Genomic DNA, 25,372 nt, shown 5'->3' on the forward strand with positions numbered 1-25,372 from the left:
GTAAAGTACTCATTAACTTCAATTAAATGGCCCTTAATATAGCAATCATATTTCTTACTATAAAGTTTAAAAAATATGCATTTTTCTTTTCTGTCTGAGGGAAACAACAACCTTTTGATTTTTGCTTGTTATTTTTGTCAAATCAAGTGTGATAGCTCATTTAGTTCAATTGATTTCTTACTTTTAGATAACTTTTAATTTATAACTCCACTAACATATCCATAAAAAAATTCACATGTTAAAAATAATTTAATTTTTACATATCTGTATAAAACTGATGTCATGGACTTAACATTAAGCAGTAATTAAACAAACAATATAGAGCTTAAATGACTTGTTAAGCCTGAGCCTTCGTCTCTGATTCTTCAAACCATGTGACAACACTTAACTATGGACTTGCTGAGTAACTATGTCTGGAACTGAAGATAATGAATCCATACAAAAGTAGGCCAAAAGAAGCATCCAGCTTGAAATATTCCATTTACTGAAATGTAATGAAGAAATGACAGTTACGAGGAAGGTAAAGAAAACCATCCAATACAACTGCATATTTGCTGGAGAACAAATGCAAAGTCACATGACTGCAGGAAGCTGTCGTTTTGACACTGGAGTTTTGGTGTAGCTTGACTCAGCTGAGCTTTTATGATCTAAATGGAGAATCCCATGATATCCAGTATTACTTTTAATTTAACTTCAGCTCAAAAATCAAAAAGGCTATTTAATTTACATTTGACTGTTTTCATCTGTTTGACCTTTTTATTACATTTCTCTTTTCAAACCCGTTTTATCTGCTATCTGAATCATCACATTTAATTAAGTTGTCATTCAGTTGCATGTTTTGCTATTGCTTTTGTTTTTTGGCTGTCTTTTTCCTTTTAGGGTTTACCTTAACTCAGAATGTCCATATTGTTTTAATTAAAGTAGCTTCGGCATGGGTTGCAAATGTATAATTGCAATCACAACTTTATATGTAGGCTGTGGTATACAAGTATGAGTGACTGTTTGACTGAATGTTGGAAGTTTTATTATGGTTCCACTACTTACCTAATATCATTTTCAGTTATGTCTTAATTTGCATCATCTATTTGTCCTAATACTGATTAATACAGATGAATTTAATCATCATAGATGGGCTAAGCAAAGAAACTGAGCTATGGTTTGTTTGTCTGTCCTAAACTGTGCAGTAGAAATCAGGCTGTGTTCTCTTACCTGTTGTCATTGTTCCAGTATGATTGCATGTGCAGTAAGATCCAATGAAACCTAACTACATAAGTTTACTGCCAGTATTACTTAATACTCACTACTATTTGTAGTAATGAAAGTTGCCGTAATGAATGCTGACAACAAGCATCTGCCAAATGCTTGTGCTATAATAAAGACTCAGCGGAAGGATAAACTGGGGACTGTCTTAATCAATTTTGCATAATTATTGAGGCAATATTCATCAAAACTGTTTAAAATTTTGTACTGAATGGCTGCTCTGGCAGAGATTAATATTTTCAGTTGATAATATTTCAACATCTGAGATTCAAAACCAGAGTTGAAAAGTTTTTGTCCAGCTTGCATCCGTTGGATTTTTTTTTTTCAGTCTCCCAGACATTAATCACCAGTTTAATTTCCTCTATTTTCTTAAATGTATCATTTATGCTTCTAACTTTGTTTACATACTGCTTTTATAACGGCACTTGTCATTTCTGTTACAGCTATGCCAAAGGGGACCTGGATATTTCTTACATCACCTCCAGAATTGCAGGTAGGTAAAGTGCCCGAACACTTTAGCATTCAGTGACTATTATTTGATTGTCAAGTAATTTAATATTACAGAACAAGCATAGCATTATTGGTTACCCGATTCATACATGCCTGTAATGAACGTGCGTGTGCGCGTGCAGTCATGTCTTTCCCAGCAGAAGGGGTGGAGTCTGCGATAAAGAACAACATTGAGGATGTCCGTCTGTTCCTCGATTCACGTCATGCTGGCCACTACGCTGTGTACAACCTCTCCAAACGATCATACAGGCCTTCCCGATTCCACAACAGGGTATGCATTTTGTGATACAAGGTTGTGTCGGTGTGGGAAATAACTTAAACCAAGGCTAAATTATAGCTTTGTGTTATACTTTGTTTACTCTCAATGATCACAGGTATAGTAGTGTTTATCTGTGCTTTTGTCATGCATAAGCTTATTATTGCCACAACAGTAGCTATTGTTGAAGCATGTGTCCTTGTTACGTCACTATTTCAGTAATTTGTATTATTTGTGCGCGCGCAGGTTTCAGAGTGTAATTGGCAGCTGCGCCGTGCCCCTAACCTCCGCAGTCTCTACAGCGTATGTAAGAACATGCATCTATGGCTCAAACAGGACCAGAGGAACATCTGTGTGGTACACTGTCTGGTAAGTAAGTCAGTCCTTTGCGCCTGCTCTTATAGAGAGGAGTACATGGTGTCAAATTGAATGGAGTGTCACCTGTCATAAATTTAATGTGTACCCTTTCTGTGTGCAGGATGGCAGAGCAGCATCAGCAGTGGCAGTTTGCTCCTTCCTGTGTTTTTGCCGCCTTTTCACCACCGCTGAGGCAGCAGTCTACATGTTCTCAATGAAACGCTGTCCACCAGGCATAGCACCTTCACACAAGAGGTATTGAAAAATATTCAAGTTAAAATGTGTAGAAAAGAGGACTGGTGTGTGTTGGTCATCCTTAGTAGGTCACGTATCAAATACTACATGATCTCAATTTTGCAGGTATATAGAGTATATGTGTGACATGATGGCAGAGGAGCCCATCATCCCTCACAGCAAGCCTGTAGTTATTCGCTCCATCATCATGACACCAGTGCCACTGTTCAACAAGCAGCGTAATGGGTGCCGGCCATTCTGCGAAGTCTACGTTGGGGACGAGAGGGTGCTCACCACATCACAGGAGTATGACAGGATGCAGTAAGTTTGTTTTGTTTGTTTTTTTGGTTTGTACAAGGATGGCCTGACAAGTTTCCCTTTATTTTAACAATCTAACATGTATGTTACTCTTTTCCTCTCACAATCTCATGTTTCAGGGATTTTAAGATGGAAGATGGGAAAGCGGAGATTCCTCTCAATGTTACCGTTCAAGGAGACGTGCTGGTGGTGATCTATCATGCAAGATCTACGCTGGGAGGACGTCTGCAGGCAAAGGTATAAATACAGACACCCTTGCTTAAAGCCTCGAGGTGGCAATGAATATGAAGAAATGCACTTTTCAGAGCATTTATAATTGTCTTTCAGATGGCGTCCATGAAAATGTTCCAGATCCAGTTCCACACAGGCTTTGTACCAAGAAATGCAACGACTGTCAAGTTTGCCAAGTACGTATGTTGCCTTGATCCATAACATACTGCTGCAGGTTATATTTTCTTATTATTTATTAACAGCTGAATGGGGTCTTCATTGTTAAACTTTTACAGCTGCACTGCTTGTAACAAGTAATTTAAACTATACTTTCTTCATTATTTCTTTTTTATCTGCTTGTTGTTTTTCAGGTATGATTTGGATGCCTGTGACATCCAGGAGAAGTACCCAGACTTGTTCCAGGTCAACTTGGACATTGAGGTTGAACCCAGGGAGAGGCCCAGCACCAAGACTCCTCCATGGGAGGGCTTTCAAACCAAAGGCCTCAACCCCAAGATCCTTTTCTCCTCTCGTGATGAGCAGCAAGAGATCCTCAGCAAATTTGGTACATGGCTTTACTTGGCCTGAATGTTAGTTTAGTAGTGGAGAAGCATTGGTAAAAAGTGTTGTCATCTGTTTATTTTATTTGTATATTAGATGTTTTACTTCTTACGTGGCTTTAAGGTGCTTTTAAGTTCTTCTAAGTTTGCTTCTACAGATGAAATAAACTTGGATCCTTTATCACTGCAGGTAAGCCCGAGTTGCCTCGTCAGCCAGGTTCTTCAGCGTTTTATGACTCAGAGTCGGCCCAGCCAGCTCAAACCCCAGACAGCTCCAATGCAACAGAACCAGAGTCTCCGATGTGCAATGATACTAATTCCAGCAACTTTTTCCAGACCCTAGACTGGGAAGGTAAATGTACTGTCATATTCTGTTCTGTTAATCTGTAATGTGTAATTCTATTAATCCGTGTAGCATTTTCTTACAAACCTTTCTCCCTGGAAAATCTCACTGACTAGCTTCCTGTGATTATAGATGTACGTAGCGCTCAGGATGCCTCAGACAGTCAAGAAGGAGGATATATGAATGACCAGGAGGATCTGAGTGATCAGTCAGAAGGAGAGTCCTATTCTTACTCTGCCACCAGTGGAGAGCCAATGTCACGTGACCACAGCGAGCCGCTGTTTGATTCTGACTTTCAGGTGCAGAAAATCTTTGGCTGGCTTGTATTATTTTATCAATAAACTATTACCCCGTTTATCACACTGTTAATTACTACCAAAATTCTTTATTTCTTGCATCCATGCATTTCTTTATTTTCTTGGTTTCCTTGTCTCCTCTCAGACGGCTTCTCCTGCAACACAGGAGGCTCCTCCTGAAGACACAGCTGACCTCTTGGGGTTGAACTGTGACCCTCAACCTCCAACCATGTCCTCAACTTCGTCCTCTGCTCCACAACACGGAGATCAGGGAGGAATGAAAGCTGCTTCTAGCAACAGCGACCTCCTCAATGACTTATTTGCACCTCCTGCTGGTCAGACTGGAGCAGTGCAGGAAGACTTGTTCTTCAGTGGGCCAGCCAGTGGAGCCACACCAGACCAAAAACGTAAAAGGCTGAGGCTTCACACATGCTTACTGCATTATTCTGAGATTTCTTGGGTTGCACTTAATAAATATTTCCTGTCACTTTGCCTGTGTTGCAGCCATGGGGGATCTTTTTGATCCGTTTGGGATGGGGTCGGGTTCTGGTGTTGGCTCCAGCGTTGGTTCATCTCGACAAGCCTCTGGACCAGACCTGTTTGGAGACTTGTTGGGTTCTGATAGTTCAGCAACCAGTGGATTTGGTTCAGCTCACAGCAACGCCACTCCTGCTTCCAACACCAGCCTCTTCAACCTCAGTAAGTACATCAGTTCCTTGACGTCCAGCTGGATTTCATATTCTTTCTTCTGGTAACATTTTGTATTTACACTGGAAAGAGTCCATTGTTGACACTTAGGATGTTTGTGTTATTACAGATAAGCTTGTAAATGATACCCCTAAAATGACATCATCAGCCAGCCAACCAGACCTGCTGGGTGGGTGGGACAGCTGGGCAAAAGGAACCACTGCTGGCATGAGCACCACTGCCAGTAAACCAAGTTATACCAACACAGGTAGGAGAAACCTTTCTTACAGATCTTTTGGTGACTGAAAAATTTTGAGATTTAAAGCCAAAATCAAAATTGAAACCAGATAAAAGTGTTGACTTGTATATTTTGATCATTTTAGCTTCTGGTATGCCATCCATGTCAAAGGCCAAGTCTCAGACCTTTGATCCTTTTGCTGACCTAGGAAACCTGAGCTCCAACTTGCCAGGTAGGAGCTCAGGTAAGCTGAGGAGTTATTTCCATAAAAGAGGAAGACTGTCAATCTTATAAGCCTTTACATTTATCTCATCTCCATCTTTTTCCTGTAGGTTCCTCCAGCAGTAATCTTTCTGGGCCATCCTTCGGCACAAAGGGTCCTTCTTCCTCTTCTTCCTCTGCTAAGCCTCAAACTCAGCCATGGCAGTCTGCAAGACCCACCTCAGCCCAGAACAAACCTTGGATATCTGGATCTGGCCCCAAAGGGTCTTCAGCTTCTCAGCCTGCAGGAACCCAGTCCTCTAAACCCAACTACAACCTTAACTTCTCCAGTGTGATCGGTGGGAGAGAAGAGAGAGGAGTTCGTGGGCCTGGATTTGGTAAGAGAGACATGATTACAATACTAGTTATCTATTTTGAACAAAACAATAGCGGTGATATTACAAAGTTAAATTAAGTTTTTATAATTTAGAAAATTAAAAATGAGTAGAAAACCGATTGATTCAGTTAGTTTGTCCAGAATTTTGCCTTGCACTGTATGTAATTAGCAGTAAGCAGGGGAGACCATCAGCAGCTTAAAACAGAGGCTGGAAACTAAAAAGATGGAATTTGGAATATTTATGTTCATTACTTTGCTGATTTTCAGTTATTATTTTATATTTTCCTGGTCTTCTCATAAAAGGCTTCTCATTGTATGACTAACCCTAATAAATGCCCATAAAATTTCCATATCATAAATAATTTCGTTTTATCTGTGCTGCTGACACTCAGGGCCCAAGCCAAAGGTAAAGGAGGATGATTTCGGGGATCTGCTCTCAACTCAGGGTTTTGCTTCTAAACCTGACAAGAAGGGACCAAGGACCATTGCTGAAATGAGGAGACAGGAGATCACAAAAGACATGGATCCTCTCAAATTACAGGTAGGTAGCAAACTGAACACATATGTGAAGTCACTTTTATTTATATACCACATTTAAAAACAGAAGTTGTCTCAAAGTGCATTAAGATATGAATAAAATCTAAAACTCACATAACCATGACTGCAACCATAAGAGTTAAAAGGTAAATGTGCTAAAAACATGGTTACAGTAAAAAGGAAAGCAAAAATTAGAAGTGAATAAATGCATTTACAAAAACATTCAAATATAATAGAATTAAATTATTAAAAAATAAATGAATGCATAAAATTGGAAACAGTAACCAACTAATTAAGCTTTTATAACATCAACAAAAATGATAGAGACTTGTCTAAAGGCAGCAAAAAATTGGCAGATCTTTAGAAATGGCTTGAAATTTTCAGCTGTTAAATATGATTTATTATGTTTCATCTGTTTCATGTCTGCAGACAACAATGAAAGTCACTTTTTAGGCAGTAGTGGTGGGCTAACAGGAGATGATGGGAGGATGAGCTAAGAGACTTGTGGCAGAATATGTGAAGGGCATGTTGGACACTTACAAACACACAGTGTGTGGCCCTGGAGAAAAATGTAATCCTTGTGAAAAGAGTCACCATTGTCCACTGACACAAAAAGCCAGCCAAGGATGACGACCAAGAATCTCGGCTTCATAGAAAAAAAAAAGAGTCGAGCAATGATAATGTCAAAAACAACCAGATTTTCCAGTGTTTGCAATGTCATCCCATCTATATGCAATATCTGTTTATGAACTGCAAACAGCAGTGCACTACTTTTCTCCAAATCCTCATGCAACATGCCTGGGCACCCAGTGAAAATTGTCCCCTTACTGGTGACTTTTCCATCTTTAGCCTGTGCTAATAATGCGGTGTGTACTGTGAGCAATCAACTGATTTCTTGGAAACGTGGTAGAGTTGTCTTTTTGTTTTTTTTTTATTACAAAATCTGTTTGCATTGTTATTAAAATAGAGTGATTCAAAGAATGGTCAGAATTGGACATCTCTGAGTTAATGAACATTTTGGGCTTGGCCACGTTTTTGCATACTGCGTCACACATGTAGCAGGTGATTTTACTAAACGACAATAAGATTGGGTACAGCTAGGATGCCTTTTGGCAGGTTAAACTCTCTAAACATCAGCTCACTCATACAGTAGCTTCCAAGTAGTAAAGATTTGTTTTGTTATCATGCTGTAGATCTTGGACTGGATCGAAGGGAAGGAGCGAAACATCCGAGCACTGCTGTCAACTCTACACACAGTGTTGTGGGAGGGTGAAACGCGCTGGAAGCCTGTGGGCATGGCAGACCTGGTGTCAGCTGACCAGGTGAAGAAATACTACAGGAAGGCTGTGCTGGTTGTCCATCCTGATAAGGTACATTATCAAATACTGTGAACATGCTTTTAAACTTAAAAAAAAGTGCAGCTCCTCTGTTTGTGAAACAACAGGAAATGAGATGAATCTCGAGTATGAGTTTACGGTCTTCTTTCAGTATGAATGCTCTTGTTTTTCTGTTTTTAATTCAGTATTAAACTCCAAACCTTTGAATTCTCTTCAGGCAACGGGCCAGCCTTACGAACAGTATGCGAAGATGATCTTTATGGAACTGAACGACGCCTGGTCAGAGTTTGAGAACCAGGGATCCAAAGCACTCTTCTAAAATCCTGGCCTGGATTCCAGCTAGACCAGACCAGACCGGACCAGGCCGGACTGGATTTGGCCTAACAAAACAGGAGACTGGGCCAGATTGGACAGGACTGAGCCCACATTGGGCCTTAGGGGCAAAAAGCCTCTGAGAGGTGTCCTCTCTTCCATTCCCTCCCCCCTCCTTTACTTTCTTCTGTTTCTTCGATCAAAAAAAAAAAAAGACCTTTTGCCTCATGTCTGGCTGTAATGAAAGTTTCCTTGCTGGTCTATAAACAGCCAGTTAAATAAACATTGTGATCGGTCTTAAACTCACTGCCTACCTGCATGACTGCCTGAGTGGTGCTGCAAACATCAGGAGGAAGGATTAAACAACAATCACTGAGAAGACAAAGTGGGAACAAAATCAGATAATACAAGGACTAAAATTATCAAGACGACTATCATGATAGTGATATTCAGATAAAACACCCCAACACTAATACATTAGCTGTAGCTGAATAGTTAATTCATTTGTGCTCGACACTTGTGCAAACAACCGGTCCTTAGCTGAGTGGCAAACCTAAACTGAGTGTGGCTGTAAAATAGCTAGCATGTCAGCCAACATGAACGTTTGCAGAATGTTGTCCTGAAAAATAAGTTTTTATGTTTAGTTGCCTCAAAAGAGCCAATGCTGCTGCTGAATCATACTTGCTGTAGCAGGGATTGGATTTTTTTTTATAAAGATCCTGCAGTAATGCAGAAGTAGGATTTAAATCTCCCCAGGATTTTTAAACATAAGATCTATTGAAAATGACCTGTATTACCTGTACTGCTGCACCTTCAGGGGTGAAGGCTTCTTTGGGGTTTGTTCTCCAGACAATTGCCTGCTGAACACTACTAGTGCTGCTTGTACCATTCTAATTTATTTTGCTGCACACACTCCTGAGATTGATGTTAAATCATGCTATAAACTCAAGTGGGCAGTCTGTTGTTTTTGAAGTGCTCTTTTAATCCCTCCCACTCAAGCTACACCATGTAGCTAACTGCATGCTCTCCTACACCAGACCTCTAAACAACTTGAGGTAGTATGTTTGATTTTTTTTTTTTTTTTAAACCAGGGTAGTCCACATGGGCAGCAGCTTTTCTTCTTTTTCTTTTTCTTTTTTGGATGAAGTGCTCTTTTTCTTGTAGCAGAAATGGAGAAGGGATCTCCATCGTAACTGTCATTAAGCCCTCTCTGTCTCTTTAAACTTCGCCCACCTCCAGCATTTAGTTTTGTTTTTTGCAAGAGGAGTAACTAAAGGATCGAAAAAGAGAAAATGGTGATTTAACCTAGTTGCTCTGTGTTTTCTTGTTTTTTTGGGGGGGGGTCCATTCTGTGTCTGTATTAATCTGTTTGTCAGTTAATCATCACTTCAGTGTAAATATGAAAGTACTATCCATCAGGTGGTTAAGAGAGCTGTTTTGTTTTTTTTTTTAGCTTCATGGCTGGTTGTGTGAATGGTTGTGTGTGGGTGTGTGGAACATAAAGAAACCTTGTTGGATAAAATGCTTTCTTGTCTGCAACCACATTTTTCTTCTTAATTTAATTCTCAGCCTGTCCCGCACTTTGTTATTATTGTGGGTTCACGACTCTTTCCAACTCATTTTACCTTGTTTTCCCTTTTTTTTTTTTTTTTTCTTTCTTTGTATTTCACATTTTACCTCATGGACCAATCAAATCACCTGTTTTCTTATTTATTACTATGTTTTTGGGGGGAGAGGGAGGGAGGAGGGGTTGGTAACATGTATTCGTGCATATTAATGGCACAAATTGACCTAATATATATAAGTGGAATGTGATGAGTTGAAATGGGAAAGTGGTTATTTGATCACAGTGAGCCTCTTTGTTACTGTCATTCCAAAGTATCAAATATCAATACGAATGTGCTTTTACAAATATATATATCCTCTCAATTGTTATGTGCTTATCAGTTGTCCATTCATTTGCCTTTTTTTTTTTTCCTCTTAAAACAACTTTTCAAATTTTTGCTTCTGTTTTCCATTTTGAAATTTTGTTACCATTCAAACAAGGGGGCCAGCAAAATGAAAAGAGGTAAAAGTTATTTTGATGCTTGAAGTTTACTTGAGTCTCTCATCCACAATATGACATAACAGTATAAAGAGTGTTGATGGCAAAAAAACAAAACTACACATCGCATCGGCAGTGTGCTGTACCAAATTACATCCTACTAATATGAATGTAGATTTCATTGCAAAAACAAAAAAATTAAAATCATTTTGACCTGAGGCAAATATTTGGTTGTTTTCTTTCTTTTTTGGTGGGGTAAGCGGAGCCTTCACGTTCAGAACCAAATAGTCTTCTAAATTAGGAAAAGCTCATAAGTAACTTTAATTAGGCCTGTTTGTTTTGGGGGGTTTTGCCTTTTCTCAGTGTAGTGGCATTACTACTGTCTTTGGAATAATAGGTCAAGGATTCAAATCCTGCCCAGGGCATGCATCCAGGATGGAGCTCCAGGAAACACAAGTGAAAGATATTTAACTGAAGCCAGGATTTTATCCTGTTGGAAGAAGCCAACAACAGAAGATAGAAGAAGGGATCCAGGCACGATGGATCCATTGTTTATGCCAAATTTTACATGTTGCAGCAGAAATTGAGATTCAGCAAACCAGGAAGTGTTTTTTCCAATCTTCTGCTATCCAGTTTTGGTGACTGTAACCTGTTTCCTGTTCTTATTTGAGTTACTGTTGAGTTACTGTTGCCATGTTCAAAGATGTGCAGCTCAGGTTGAAGTAGCTTGCAGACTTCATGCTATTTATTGCAAATATTCTTTCACATCTTCTGGCCCAAATGCAATTTCTGAAGCTTTAGTCCCTCTATTATTTGTCTTTTTCAGCTGCACTCCCAAGAGATAAAAAAACCCAAAAACAAAACAGAGTTTTACTAATAATTTTCTGGAGAAAACAGGCATAAAGTTCTTTAACAATCACAAAATAAAAACCTGTACAGACGTTTCGTTTTTGGAAGATTTTAAAATTGAAGTTCTTGTCAGTCCAGCACTGACTGATTCTCTGATAATAAAGTAAAATGCAGACATCCCAATCAGGTACAGCTTTATTTCAAAGTTTAGGTATGCCCATCAGCAGCCAAACAGCAACCCAATTACATTTCCCCTCCAGAACACAGACTTCAACATGAAACTGTAGCACGTCATGTTGTCTAAGTACGATGAATTGCAAATAGGAAAAGGTGAAAAGAAAAAAAAAAAAGAATCAGAAACTGACCTCATCCACTCAAAATCTGCCAGTGGCCAGTAAACCTAAAACTTCAGGATGTAGTTTTAGCATCACACTAACCTTAGTGCTGGCCCTTACTTGAGACAGAGACAGTTCAAAGACAGAGAAAAAGCTGTATGTATATATCACATATGGTGGAAAAATACTACTAAGCAGTAAGTCAGTGATTTTGAAACAAGTAACAAAAAACAACACGTTTTGAAAATGGGCCTAAGGAAAAACTGGAGGTGCATTCTTAAATGCTACAGTATTTACATGCATGTGTGGAAGCAGATGTTCTACAGAGATGGAGACGTGCTGACAAATATCAGAGCCTGTCCAGTATGATTTGAGAGAATTATCATCTCTGCGGCACTTCTGCTTCCACTGCTAAAACAAAATCATTGTACGTGGTTTTGGGGGTAAATGCTGTATAAAAGGAGCCACAATATGTTTTATTCTTCTGCTCCCTTGAATGCAGACATTTTTTGCATGTTGACATCTGGTTTGATGTTATAACAGAAACCAGGGCAGGAAAAGGCACTTCAAAGTGTGGATGTCTCTTCGATTTCCTGGCAGTCCGGTCTTAAGCCTTAAAAAATGAAAAGGTCAGCTGGTTGCCTCCCTGCAAGCTTCGAGTCCTCCAAAAGAAAAAATGGGGACTCTGAAAGAGACACTGAGTCATTTGAAGATCAGAAAGTAAAAAATAAAATAAAAAGAAATAATAAGAGTCCAGGTTAATGATGTACTTTGAGAGACTTACAAATAAAAATAGATCTTCTGATCTCTGTGTTGTGGCTCTAGCCCTCGATGGAGACCTCTGGAACAATGTGTGCATTCAGCGCCGTCTCCACTGGCATCTCCTGTTGATAGTATTGACAAGACAATGTTACTAATAACATTAAGCTATCGCTCATCTCTGAATACCTTAGAAAAGCCATACTGGAAATGTCTCATTTTTAACTTTAATTCTACTCAGTAAATTTACAATGCTCCTTAAAAAAAAAAAAGTATTACCACTGAACTGAGCTGCACAGACTCCACAGAGATTTCCATCTGACATTCCACATCACGGATTTCTGACTTTGACGCTTCTGACTGCCTGTCCAGACATTTTGACTCTGCGGCATCCTGTAAAGGAAGAGAGAGAGAAAAACTAAGGGAAGTTCCCAAAGTATATGCTTAAGAAGACAGCGTTCCATGCAAAGCTACAGTATGTGAATGTTAAGAAAGTATAATTACCGTGTGTTCTGCAGGTGCAGCAGCAGGTTCAAACTCAGAAGTCGTCACATCCACGGAGTATGTTTGGGCACTCAAAGTGTCATTCACGGGTAAGATTTCCTAAATGCCACAGAAGAAGGGTTATGTTAGATGGTTAAACAAATTGAGCTTCTGAATGAAACACAGTAAAATCCTCCTGCCCATTCCATTGAACAGACTAAAAGAGAAAAATTACTTACAATGAAAATAATGCATCAGGATGGAACCAGCTACCCCAGTAATTTAAAACTCAAGTTCAATACACTCCAACTGGGCACAATTTTAAATAAAGGAAGAAAGCATCCTTGTGACATGGTGTTCAAATGTAACCACAGGAACAACGGCAGTTTCTCTGTTTTTATCATGAATATTATACTGCAGGTTTTTGAGCAACTGCTCATAATAATTAACAAAAAAAAACCCAGAATAATTTTAACGTTTTTAAAAAAAAAAAATCCTTGTATTATAATTTAATGTATCATTTTAACCATATATTTTTATGTTCTTATTCCTTATTTGTTTAATTCTGTAGTCTCAAGTGTGTAGATACGATTTCAAGAAAGACTTAAATCGGACCCTAAATGTCCACAGTCTGAAAATCTAATTTCATTACCTGGAACTACACTTAATTTAGCATCACTTTATAATAATACTACTACAGTACATAGTGCTCTATAAGCATTTAAATATTTACTACAAGATACATTTAAACTGCACTCCAGCAATGAGATTGCTTCATATGATGGAGAAACATATCCCCACCTTCTTTACCATAAATTCCACCCAGGATTAGTCTATAAATGTTTGCCTTTCCTTCTTGTGTCAGTCACTTGTAAGCCTCCTTTAATTTCAGTTAATTTATTTGACCTGATCAGCCTTCAGTGATTTTCTGAACGGTTCATATGTACACTGGTGAATTCCTGTTTGCTTAGCTGTCACCTGCTGGACAGCAGCAGACTCAGTGGCAACTTCTACTGCCGAGACGGATTCTGTCACAACAAACTCATCAACTGCTGTGGCATCAATCAGCGTGGCCACAGCATCCTGAATGTCAAAGGAGAACAAGATAAGAGAGAAAACTGTTCTTGTAAAATAATTAAAATAATGGTTTTTAGCATATGAGCAGTACATTTCTGTATTGAGGATTACATTTAAAATCTTTTTACCTCTTTGGGTTTAGCCTCTTGTGCTGCAGCCTCAGGGCTGGTGTCAGGTACCTTGTGAAACACAGGTGCTGATGTCATTGCTATGTCATATATGGAGATTGTACTTTTTTTTTCCATGCAAAAGCTGCCAAATAATCTAAAACACAAGTAATAAGGGAATTTCTACTTTACTTTTTTATCGACAGAGAGGGAAAAATACTCACTGCAGCCGCCTCCACAGAATCAACAGGAGTGTGCTGATGTAAACGAACAAAAAAACAAACAGGACAGAGTGTATCTTTAGTCTTTGCTATTAAATTTTGGAAAAAAAAATACCTTACCCTTGTGATCGTTTGTTCTGCTTATGACAAACCTTTCATTAATATATAGGACACATGCTATACAAACAGAAGATGGCTGCAAAATGTGAAAAAGTCAATGTATTCTTGTAAAGACTAAAAACACAAAAAGAGAAGAAGAAAGTATTTTCATCAGGTGTCACCTCTGTTTTTATAGCAGTCTCAGAAGGGACTTCGGGTGCATTCTCCTCCGCCAAAACCTCTTTACCATCTTCAGCAGCTGGGGTTGTAGGACTGACAGCCGCTTCAGTCACTCGTTCGCTCTCAGGTACATCTGTGACAACCTCCACCACTGATTCAGCAACAGTCTCTGTAACCACCTTGCCCAGAGGAGGCTCTGCTTCAGCAGAAACTTGGCCACCGCTAACTGAATCTCCGACTGTTTTTTCAGAGGCTCGTGTCACAGGCTCTGGTACGGCAATATCTTCTGTGACAGCCACCTCCACTTCGACCTCAGTCACAGCACCTTTCTCTGCCAGGGCCTCAGCTTCTTCCGGTCTCTCACATTTATCCTCTGTCTCCATGTGCAAAATCAACACAGAGCACATTAAAAAGCATAAAACACGACACCGGAGAGAAGAAACAGTGACTCTTGTTTTTTTTTGTCAGTTTAAAGAGTACAGTTCATACAGAACAAAAGTACATTTACTTAAAATATACCATCAATTTTGTCGTTATGATGATGCAATTTTAATGTCAAGACATGTTTTACCTCCTGCGTCTCAGTTTTTATGATCGCAGAATCAACTGTGTGAATCTGGAAAGGAACCAAGAAAAGGACACTTAACAGCCAACTTTCATTATGAATGACTGACAACTGAATTAATCAGAACACGGTTAAAGGTTAAATCTATCACATTTATCATAATGTTTACTGCTGCAGTTCAAATGAATAGTTACAACTGCAGTGTGTATGATATATAAAAAGCCCGAATAACTGTAATCTTGGGTTGTTTTGATTCCCATTTTCTCATTTCTCAGTTCATTTATATCGTTCGTATGTTAAGCTGTTTGCAGATCAATGAAACTGTAAAGAAAAATATGATTCTTTTCTCTGAAAACTTTTGGAGTTCTTGAGCCAGATTGTGATCTGAGTGCTTGCATAAGAGGAAATTGTCCTGAGGGAAAAAGCGTAACTGCTATTTATTCGATGTGAGGCTTAAGTCACAGGAGTTTTCAACACCTTTCTGTTGAAAGAATTGTTTCTTGTTCAGTGACTGCTGCTATGAACTTGTAAAATATGAGTGGAAACTGTGCGTCAGACTGTTTTTATGCATGCCATCATTTCTGCAACTGTTTAGGAGTCAGCAAAACCAGCACATACACAGATCTATGTGTCTGTAAAATGTAAACTTTGTATTTAATCTATGCATTTTACTTTTTAAACTATAAATTTTTGCAACTAATTAACAAAACCAGTGTGCTTTATTTGTCTATTAAAAGTTGACAGAGCATGTTTGTGTGAAAAATGCCTCCAGGGGGACCTTTAACCTAAGAATTCCATTTCCATGATGTGCCAATTCTTTTAGCTCCCACTGAAGAAAAATGTTCCATAGTATCTACATAAGCAGCTCAAAAATCAAAGTCTAGCTCACTTGTAAATCATCAAGTTCAGCTTTTGTTCAACTGTTACATGATTAGTCTGCTTCTGGCTTAGCCTAAAGATACAACACACTAGTGTTTGGTTTAAATGGAGACAAAAGAGGGTGTATGTGAATAAAAATACACATTTGATTTACCTCAGTTTCAGAGGCAGCAACCACTGGAGCTTCAGATGAGGGTGTGACCTATGAGCACAAGAGGTTAAAGAGTTTATTCACAAGTTAGCAAAACATGAAAATACACATGCTTCATCCAACAAAACAGAGTGTAGATGGAAAAAAAGAACATAACCTGAAAAAAGGCACTCTGGGATACGTTAACAAGTATATCAGGCAGTTAAAAATATATGCCTCTTGTTGCACTGGAGCCAGTATTGACTTTTTAAAGGTCGAGCTTTGGGAGGGGCACACACCCATATGCAGCAGTACTAAAAATGTGCCCAGAGCCAAATAATCTTCTATAAAACGTTTCATGTGGCAGATCTGTAGCTGTGATGGGCCTGAGGATAAACTGCAGCTCGAGTCTTTTCTGTACCCAAAAATGGAAATATTTACCAAAATTAGAAGTGGAATTTGGACTGGCTTTCTAAACAAACACAAACACAAATATACGCACTCCCCTTACACTTTGTGTGAGCATAGCTGTAGCTGGGCAGTTACAGGGGTATTACAACCCAATGCCATGAAAAACAGTTATTCCCTCTTTTTGCTTCCCTCTGTATAATCCTGCAACAGAAAACACATACACACCATGACATCTGTGTTCTCCCTCAAATCCTTTCAATACAAATCTACTAAAATTTTAAATATTAAAAATGTTTGGTTCCATCTTTTTATTATAAACTACATACTGTGAACACCATTTATTATTCACATCACAATATTGTTATATTACTCATAGGCGCGGTTATTTTCCAGACAATGATTCACCAAACAGCTCACATAGTGATAGAATTCATCCATATTTTTCCATCTTGCAGCCATGCTGCCAATGGCCAGTGGCGCACCAACTGTGCAACCAAGTGTGTTGAGCTATAGTGACAATCACAGAGAGCGGCGTATAAATATTTTAAATCTTCATAGTCTGACTCAATTATTTAGTCTGTCTTGTGCCAGTTCTTCTTCAATATAGGGCAAAGTCTACTGCAGGCTGCTAATCAGCAATATGAGTGTTTTTTTTGTCCAGAATCACTCAAACTGATCTATTTGGACATTGAGTGACACACGACAACCTGATAACATTCAAAGATATCTTATTACCTCCACGTTTTTCTCCATCCTCCAGGTACTGTCATTTCTTTAACTTTTAAAAAAAAAATTATTTCATTAAAAAATAATTTTGTACATTATACATTGCTAAGTGTATAATTATGTCCTTAAAGAAACAGATGCATGCTCATGAATTCTGAATGTATCTATTGAAAATACAAGGGAACTGGCACTGGTTTTTGGAGGTCGCCATGTTGCCCCGCCCGAAATGGACATCGTGTTTCCTTCTAATTTATATATGTGGCTAGAGACTGGCCACATATATCGTACGCTAACGACAGAGGAGAAAAAGAACTCGTATTGGTTTGTGCACCTTCAAGGCAAATTTTAATTCATATTTCTATCTTCAGACTCAAGATATGAAGAATCGTACCTATCTTTTACCTCTTTAGAAGGGGTCCCCTCCACCAAAGAAGCGACATGATGACCTGCATAAAATGTCAGACTTCTTTCTCATCTCAAGCCTCATCTCCTGAACTGGCCAGCACTCAAACGCTCAAAAATGTGCATTTTTATGTGTGCAGATATTATAATTATTTATTGTCAGCAGATTAGATGTGTGACCCTATACTGTCTTTGGCCAGGTACTGTCAATAAGCCAGGTAAACAACAACAGCAGCTGGTTGTAGACCAATATTATCCAAGTAATGTCCAACAACAAGTCCAACAATCATAGATCCACTTCAAACAAAATTCCACTAACAGCGGCAAATACAGCAATGCTAACGAACAGAGAAGTTCATGTTCATGCTAACTCACCTCAGAATAATTATCATCAGAGAGGAGTGAGCTTCAAGTCATATCGGACTCCTTTTACTGCCTCCTCCACAGTAAACAGACATAGGCACCAGCAGAGGTAAACAGGGAACTGACAGCCTATGCTCACTACATGATCTACTGCCAGAGTTGTTTGTCCTACAGTGGCTACCATAGCTAGGATTATGCATTTGAACTGGGAAAGGTAAGAAAAAAGAATTCAGATGAGTTCAGTCTCCATTTTACTGACATCTAGTTGGGAGATTTTGAACACAGTAACTTTAACAATTTTTTATTTAACTCTGATAGATTATCAACCTAGCCTCTGAGGAAAGAAAGCAGTGGTTGCACAGTGTCTATACATGCCGAACAATTTCTTCCAGCAACAAAACAGGAAGTACTAAATGGATTTGCACAAAGATCAAATTCAACAGTCTTTCTAAATCAATTAGAAATGATTCATAACAGATAATTTTTATTTTTTGGAACTGTGAACTATGCAAAACATCACTAGTGATGGAATGAAAACATGAAGTTAGAATTGAGCATAATAGGTCCATTTACAGGGGATATTTTCTTCATTTTAAAGGTCAAACTACACACATATACAGACACACTTCAAACAGACAAATTTCCTCCCAGCATTGAATTAAATATTCAGTATTCTCCAGCTCTCAGCCCACCCAGCAAAGAATCAATTAGACATGGATCATGTAAAGGTTCAAATCACACGAGTTCATAAGGGATCAAGCTGACACAGAATACTAACAGAAGTGAGGAGAAGCAGCATGCAGAAAGGAAAGGAAAGAAAATGAGAAGGAGAATAAAAAAGGCAGAAGAGAATGAGAAATAGTCATAAAGAAAGTGGTGAGAGGCTAGAAAGTGTAGAGGCAGAGCAGATTTATGAGGAAAAGAGGGGTAGCAGATTGGACAGGAGAGGAGTGGAAGAACATAGGAGAGGAACCAGGTACAAAATGTTCAGCCTACACAGAGGGTGAGTTGCACTGACTGTTGCTTCAGGCCACAAAAATGTAAATGCACTCAGTCAGTCTGTAGAATCCGCTGTGAGTTTATACTTTCTGCTGCCACATCCAGAGGTGGTGGGGCGCCTCTTGGGCCCAAGGGGCACCTGAGTTAAAGCCCCATTAAACCTCTTGGTCAGTCAGCTGACCAACTGTCACCATCTGTGGACGTGTGATGTTACAGATAAAAGTCACAGTTTTAACAGTGCAAGTGAAAAAGTTGTCTGCGAACAAACGTTGATAAATCTCAACAGAATAACTTGCAAATTGTCTCAAAATTTTAAAAAGTTCATAATATAGACATTAAATATTACATTATTAGAATGACAGTCAATGATGATACATTTAAAATTTTGCATAAATGTCCAGTTTTTGTTATCTGACCTGAATCTGGCATGGTGAATGGAAGCAAAGTCCTGAGACAGTGGAAATGACCACAGCACTACAGTATAACTACACAATGGCAGGCAGTCATTCTATAGAGATGTCTGTATGCTGCCTGTAAGGTTCAGTGGGCATAACCCATAGAGGGTTTACAAATAGAACTCCTAACTGAATGGCACAAGTGAAGTGAATAAGATGGACCCACTGGAAAACTGGGAAACAGTGTAACACTGAGTGAAGTCTTAACAAAAGGCCATGCTATAAATACTGTAGCACTGCCTCTGTCCTCTTATTTTAGGCTAGGCACACATGTGAGCATATACATGTACACCATTGGCTGTTGTCTATCCAGACATTTTTTTTAAACTGCTTATCTAACTAGGGTAGAGTAGGGCTGAAATCTAGCCCAGTTAATACTGGGGAAAAGGTTTTGCTCAGTTGCTGGAAGAGAAGCCGCACAGATTTGCATGCATGTGCAATTTACTGACTAAAACAGAACATCCTGTTCACAAAATATGTGCAAGATGGCTACAAGGCACAAAGCTCAACTTACAATTTAAAACTGCAAATAGTAAATTATAGATGAGCTAGAAACAATGTTGAGAAAACATTACTGTATAGAGGAAAACTGCAGAAAAAATTGCAACTATTTAAAATTAACTGACAACAGCCATCCATTTCTTTACAAAGAACACATGATATACTGTAAACTTTTTAATTGTATCCACAATCTTCTCTGACTCCAAACCACATTATGTGATGGCAAAGATAAAACGAATGCACACGATGTAACGTTTTAAAGATTTTCTCACAACACGATAGTAACCAAAAACAAGTAACTGATAACAAACTCACTATCTGTGATAACAAATAAGCCTGTTCAAAAAACAACAACAACAAAAAACATGCATGCTCAGAGTCACTATTTTGTTTTAGTGTAGGTGATAATGGCCATTTAAAAAGTTGTTCCCAGTGTTTCAGTCTCTCTCCTACTTTCCACCTTTTTGCTAAATAGAACATGTTGTTCCCTTCGCTTCACTACCTCCAACAATTCCAGCTCCCTTTTCCCATAAGGCCCCAAACACAGCAAATACTATTTGACCTGGCAACATCAGAGAAATAGAGAGAAACCATCTACAAAAACAGCCTGTTTCCATATGATCTCATACAAACAATATGTAATTTTGATCCCAGTGACATTCATTTAAAGGAAGCATTCATTCACCTATGAGTGGACCTCATTCACTCATATGTCCATAGAACTATATTTCTGATGAAACGTGCACACTGGTAAATTTGATTCTTACTGCAACTTACCAGGCTTGTAGAAGATGTTGACAGTTGCTGATTGCTAAAGCCCCATTCACTCAGGCCTAGAGATTGGTCAGCAGCTCCCAGACAACTGCTGGCCTGTAGGGAAATCTGTGTGTTCTGCAACCAGTTGGCAAATGGTTGCTGGCAATGGCAAAGAGGTATATGGTGCTCGACCAAGATTGTTTTAGTCCCTAGCAGATTGTCAAAGCTACTAGCAGTGTGCATGGAAAACGATCACTTGTTTGTAAACTACTCACCAAGCAGTAGTGAAACTAAAAAGTACAACACAACCCATTCACCTTTATAGTAAAAGTTTTAGGATTAGCAACCTCCAGAAATCACTTTCCAGGTCGTTAAACACAAATTTCACCCAAAGTTGCCAGAGGGTCTCGAGGGCTTTGTGACTGAAGCTTAATGTATAATGTCTGATGTTAAAACCAGAAAAGACAAACGATCAATCTTTCCCTAAGGTGGGATAGCTGAGGTAGCTGAGGCAGTGATCCCCATGCCGGGTGAAACATTAGAACTGTTGACTCTGGCATGCGAAATGTTGGAAATATTTGGAGACATGATTTAAGTTTAGATTTCTGCATAGAGAGGCACATGGGAGACTTATGGCTGCGATATCTGTTTCTTACCTCAGTTATTGGTTCTGTTTCAGGAATCTTGGGTTCAGGCTCTTGCACTACATTAGCTTCAACTGTAGAGGGCTTCACTGATGGAGTCTCAACAGCTCGTGCTTCTACAGTGACAGGTGTTGGGATTTCAATCTCAGCTGTCGCTGGAGTCTGCTCCAACAACACAACCTCAGACTCTGGTGCCTGTACTTCATCTGGAATGGGCTTTGCAACAGGTTCTGCTTTTGGTTCTAGTTTGGGAGTTTCTACAGTAGGAACAGCAGCAGGAATGGACCGTGAGATCTTTTCTGGAGCAGGAGCTGGAGCTGGAGCTGGAGCTTGAGGTGGAGCTTTAGCCGCTTTTTTTGTGGTTCCTGCAGGGGGTGCACTCACTGCAATCCCCCGGCTGGCTTTCACCGGCGGATTGGCAGCATGTTGTTCTTCAAGTGCTCTTCTCTGGGCTTGCTGCAGGGCAGGAAAGACACAATAACATCTGATTACCATTCTGATAGTAGTATGAGAGGCATTATTTAAGTTTTTGGGCATACAGTTATCTTAACCCTGACATGTAGTTGGCTCATGATAACATGAACTGATATTTTCTCTCAAAAAAGTGATATTTGGAAAATACAAAGTTTGCGAACATTTGCCTTTCCAAGCAAAACAAAAGTGACACTTCATTTATAATGGCTTCAAAGACATGTTCAGTATGTAAAACAAGATAATAAAAGATAAAAGTGAAATACAAAGAAAGGCAAATGACAGTGTATGAGGTATAGATGTTCTTGAGGCTTTATCGTGATGTTATTGTCAGTTTAGCACCCAGGAATACCAGGCATGCCATACCAGCCACGTCCAACATATTTTTCAGCTTTGGACAAAACCCCCTCAGGCTTTGATGGAGGTTTTAGTAGTACAGACCACTAGAGGGAGGGGGAAACTGGGAGTAGACACAGCAAAGCTAGTTAGATAATGGGAGCTAATTAGTTGAATCAGACCGGTCCTGACAGGTTTGGTGAAGCGGGAACGGAAACCGTGCGAGTCAGCAGCACTGATGGGTGCCCCGCGGGCCAGACAGTGGGGCTAATCACATCATAATCAGGTTATAATCAGGTTACAATCACTCCCTGAAAATGCTTTTGTTAGGCTGAAGGCCAGTAAGGTATTCGCAGTGCTGCACCCATGCCGTAAGCCAAAAGCTCATGTGTATGAAAGCGCATATATCTCTGAGTATCTAGCTAGACACAATCAAAACAACTTCTGATTTTTGCCCATAAATCACCTGTAAACATCCCTATGACAAAGTAATACATTGTTTCCAATGATAAAAAGTTTTAACCATATTTCTCAGTCTTTGTGAAACTGACACACATATGCACACATACAAAGGCATATGTGACCTGAGTATCATTCAGCTATATGTCTGAAAGTTCCAAAAACACGTTACCTTCCTGTGCTCTGATACCTCTGAGGTAAAGCACTGATAAAATTGAATTGTGAATGACTTTAAGGGTCATTTTCATCTGTCACTGCCAGACTGTGGAAGAATGAGAGAGACAGAGTCCACTCTGGCTAAAGTGGGGCAAGACATTCCTTCAGTCAACACATTACCAAATACAGATGTGTGGTGTTCAGAGTCATGCACTGGTCAGCCAGCCAGAAGCTTAAGTTTGGTGGGGGTTAGGGGCAGAGGCAATGAGGAAGGATGCCAGAAGAAGTCTGCACTGAAAAGGCTTACCAGAGCTGGATGACTGGGCTTCAACAGTGTATCAGTGCATGCTTTTATTTTTTAGTTGTTGTTGTTTTTTTATTAATATACATTGTTAATGATTAAACATATGTTAAAGAACAGTATTGGGTTATGGAGTATGGCGTTATGGAGATATGTGTGTGATTTTCTCATTGATCTCCCCCCACACCCACCCCTCCAACACACACACACACACACACACACCTTTTCTGTCACACCCCTTTTCCTCTGGGCACTGAATGTTGAAAAGTTACATGTCTCCAGTCATTCGGCTGAATTAGCGTACAACTGGCAAAGCGAATTCATCATACTGAATTACAAAGAGCAGCACTGTATTGAAGTACACTGTGTACTGCACTGCATTGTGTGGCTTACTGTATTTTTGGTCCAGAACATGAAAAACAGGCAAGTGGTCATTTCGTAGTATATTTAAAAAATACTAGAAAATGGAACTTATCGCATTTTATGATAAGAAATTCAAGATGTGCATAAACGTTTAATCTCTATCCGTAACCTTAACAGAGCGCACCGAGAACATCCATTGCGCACAGGAGCTGAGCACAAAATCAACAATTTCTCTGTCTCTTTCTTTTAATATAGAAACCAGAAGCATGCTCGTCAAAATTAAAAATATGTGTGAAATTTATACGTTATTTATTTAGGTCCAGTTTTGGTACCTTTTTGGTACGGTCTTTTGTCGTTGCCAGATTTTACGCACGGGTTACGGAGCGTCTGAGAGAAGCAACGACAAAGTGGAAATCTGCCAAACAATCACCAAACTGACTTAAGTATAACAAAAATAAAATAATGCGCAAAAAAGGAAAGAAAATGTAAACGAAATTTGTTTTACAATTTAAGCACTCGCTTCATTCATTTTTTCACAGAGGCAAAAAGGCGTATTTTACATTTAAATCCATGTTTTTGCAGACCATTATTTTACAGTGAATTGAACAAAGAAATCCCATAATACTCTATACTTAATTTAAGAATAAACGCCTGACGGAAAAGTGCGCATGCCACCACTTACCACCCTTCTCATACGACGCTTGTTCTTCTTTCTCTTGCTGGGCATCTTGGTGCGTGCTGAGGAGAACGAGGATAAACCAAAGAAATGGAACAAGCAGAGAGGCAGAGTGAACAAAGTGGATGTTTATAAAGCCGACTGTCTTTCTGTTACCTCTGTACCGAACCTATAGGAGAACTTGGATGAAAGATAGGGGCGTGGAGAAAGAAAGAGAGAGGAAAGAGAGAGAGCGCGCGCACGAGAGCTCAGTCAGTTGTTTGTATTGGAGTTGGTCTGCCTAGCTGGATGTCGAGTTCTGTTATGTAACCACTCCATCAAAGCAGAGAGAGAGAGGTGCGAGGTTGTGCGGTGCCACACCCCCTCCTCTCGATTTGTTAGAAATACTTTGACGCAAATGGGAACACCGACGCACTTGATCTATAGTTTTCTGTCCTGTGAGACTTTTAATGTGTCGCTTCTGGAACAGAACATAAACATAAAAAGAACAAAAAACATCAACAATCATTATAACCTAAAAGCCATATTTGTTGAGAGAACAACCACAGGAGGAAAATACAGTCAGGCTTGTGCAGAAAACAGTGAAAACAGCCTCTGTCAGTCTTTTTTGAATACATTAAAATCATGAAGCCAAATAATAGTGTTCATTGTGCTCGTTTTTCATGCAGAGAATAAAGAGAAACAAAGCTTGTACATGTGTCTATGCCCACCACCCCCCTGGTCCCTGCATCAGTTGTGAGAACCCATTGTTTCCAGTTCCTTGTGTAGCGTTGTGCCAGTTATTGTCCAATTTAATTAAATGCATAAGTTCCATAAACATATTTTATACTTCCCGTATGTTTTACACTGATATAGATGTTTGCGTTCAGTTTTCTTATCTGAGAACGATTTTAGTGTTTGGCCGATGCTAATAAACTGATAAAGCAATTTGACAGCATACACTGTGGCAGTTTTTGCTGAAGCCTTGCTGCTTGAGTTACTCCTCAAGAGTGTGCAGAAAAGGGCAACAGGCAAAAAATTCTTTTATTACCAGAAACATGCCTATGCTAATATTTCCATTCAAGTTGCTGTAGCTCTGGAAAACCTCAGTCAGTAAGGTGGATTTTCTCAACCTTTGAACAGGAACCACCAACCAAACAGCAAATCTTACAATAATCTGAGATTATTAAGTGTAGGTGAAAGTTTATTACATTGACTAAATTATATATATATATTTTTAAAAAGCCCAAGGGAATAATAAATATACTGTGCTTTTCTTGTGTGTTTTATTTTAGGTTTCTTAGCTAATTTGTAAGGCAGACATGCAGTCAAATCTCAGTAGATTTTGGGTTACGGTCCCATTATCACTGGTCAATTGTTGTTCAGTCTCAACAAGAAAGTGATGAAGTAGGCCGAGTATTTCCAGACAACATACAGACATTTCCTCTCTCACCCCTTAGACAACCAAATGTTTCTCAAGGGAGAGAGTTAGTTAGTCTTCCTTGGTCTCTTGTGTTCTGGGGGCCTCTGGATGTCTGGAGTTTTGATCTCCTCCATACCTGCTTCATGCCCTGGAGGACGGGGCAGTGGCCC

The 25,372-nt window shown here is 39.3% G+C and overlaps 2 protein-coding genes across 6 annotated transcripts in view; one reads left to right on the forward strand and one right to left on the reverse strand.

The window, feature by feature from the left end:
• Nucleotides 1-10,209, forward strand: part of gak (cyclin G associated kinase) — a 26,319-nt gene extending 16,110 nt beyond the window's left edge. For 2 of the 3 annotated variants that reach the window (XM_040050650.1, XM_040050651.1), the window contains 18 exons: nt 1,704-1,753; nt 1,893-2,041; nt 2,273-2,395; nt 2,505-2,638; nt 2,744-2,938; nt 3,055-3,172; nt 3,263-3,342; nt 3,517-3,710; nt 3,896-4,057; nt 4,181-4,347; nt 4,490-4,751; nt 4,849-5,043; nt 5,162-5,299; nt 5,415-5,513; nt 5,602-5,868; nt 6,260-6,408; nt 7,598-7,774; nt 7,959-10,209. In XM_040050650.1, coding sequence (XP_039906584.1) covers nt 1,704-1,753; nt 1,893-2,041; nt 2,273-2,395; nt 2,505-2,638; nt 2,744-2,938; nt 3,055-3,172; nt 3,263-3,342; nt 3,517-3,710; nt 3,896-4,057; nt 4,181-4,347; nt 4,490-4,751; nt 4,849-5,043; nt 5,162-5,299; nt 5,415-5,513; nt 5,602-5,868; nt 6,260-6,408; nt 7,598-7,774; nt 7,959-8,060 — 2,761 coding nt within the window. In that variant the 3' untranslated portion in view covers nt 8,061-10,209. The remainder of the gene's footprint in view (nt 1-1,703; nt 1,754-1,892; nt 2,042-2,272; nt 2,396-2,504; nt 2,639-2,743; nt 2,939-3,054; nt 3,173-3,262; nt 3,343-3,516; nt 3,711-3,895; nt 4,058-4,180; nt 4,348-4,489; nt 4,752-4,848; nt 5,044-5,161; nt 5,300-5,414; nt 5,514-5,601; nt 5,869-6,259; nt 6,409-7,597; nt 7,775-7,958) is intronic. The other variant, XM_040050652.1, reaches the window with a different exon arrangement.
• Nucleotides 9,500-24,089, reverse strand: si:dkey-164f24.2 (skin secretory protein xP2). Of its 3 annotated transcripts, XM_040050654.1 has the most exons (13): nt 23,957-24,089; nt 23,807-23,862; nt 21,051-21,494; nt 15,806-15,853; nt 14,779-14,823; nt 14,210-14,599; nt 13,932-13,964; nt 13,729-13,779; nt 13,502-13,606; nt 12,545-12,643; nt 12,320-12,433; nt 12,066-12,165; nt 9,500-11,966 (listed from the first exon to the last, which is right to left on the reverse strand). In XM_040050654.1, exons 2-12 carry the CDS (start codon nt 23,849-23,851, stop codon nt 12,103-12,105), a joined length of 1,437 nt encoding a protein of 478 aa, XP_039906588.1. In that variant the 5' UTR covers nt 23,852-23,862; nt 23,957-24,089; the 3' UTR covers nt 9,500-11,966; nt 12,066-12,102. The 3 variants fall into 3 exon arrangements, with proteins under 3 accessions (XP_039906588.1, XP_039906587.1, XP_039906589.1); XM_040050653.1 differs by having other exon boundaries at nt 23,807-24,089; XM_040050655.1 differs by having other exon boundaries at nt 14,210-14,584; nt 23,807-24,088.
• Between the last annotated feature and the right edge of the window lie 1,283 nt (nt 24,090-25,372).

This window comes from Simochromis diagramma, unplaced genomic scaffold (genome assembly GCF_900408965.1).
Source record: "Simochromis diagramma unplaced genomic scaffold, fSimDia1.1 OVJJ01000131.1, whole genome shotgun sequence".
In the NCBI taxonomy this organism is placed as follows: Eukaryota; Metazoa; Chordata; class Actinopteri; order Cichliformes; family Cichlidae; genus Simochromis; species Simochromis diagramma.

Coding starts and splice junctions, on each gene's coding strand:
- si:dkey-164f24.2 (XM_040050654.1), bottom strand. CDS start 23,851: ATGCCCAGCAAGAGAAAGAAGAACAAGCGTCGTATGAGAAGGGTG. Junction 14,824..15,805: donor TTGCTGCCTCTGAAACTGAG/GTAAATCAAATG, acceptor GTTCCTTTCCAG/ATTCACACAGTTGATTCTGC. Junction 12,644..13,501: donor AGTCTGCTGCTGTCCAGCAG/GTGACAGCTAAG, acceptor TGTGGCATTTAG/GAAATCTTACCCGTGAATGA.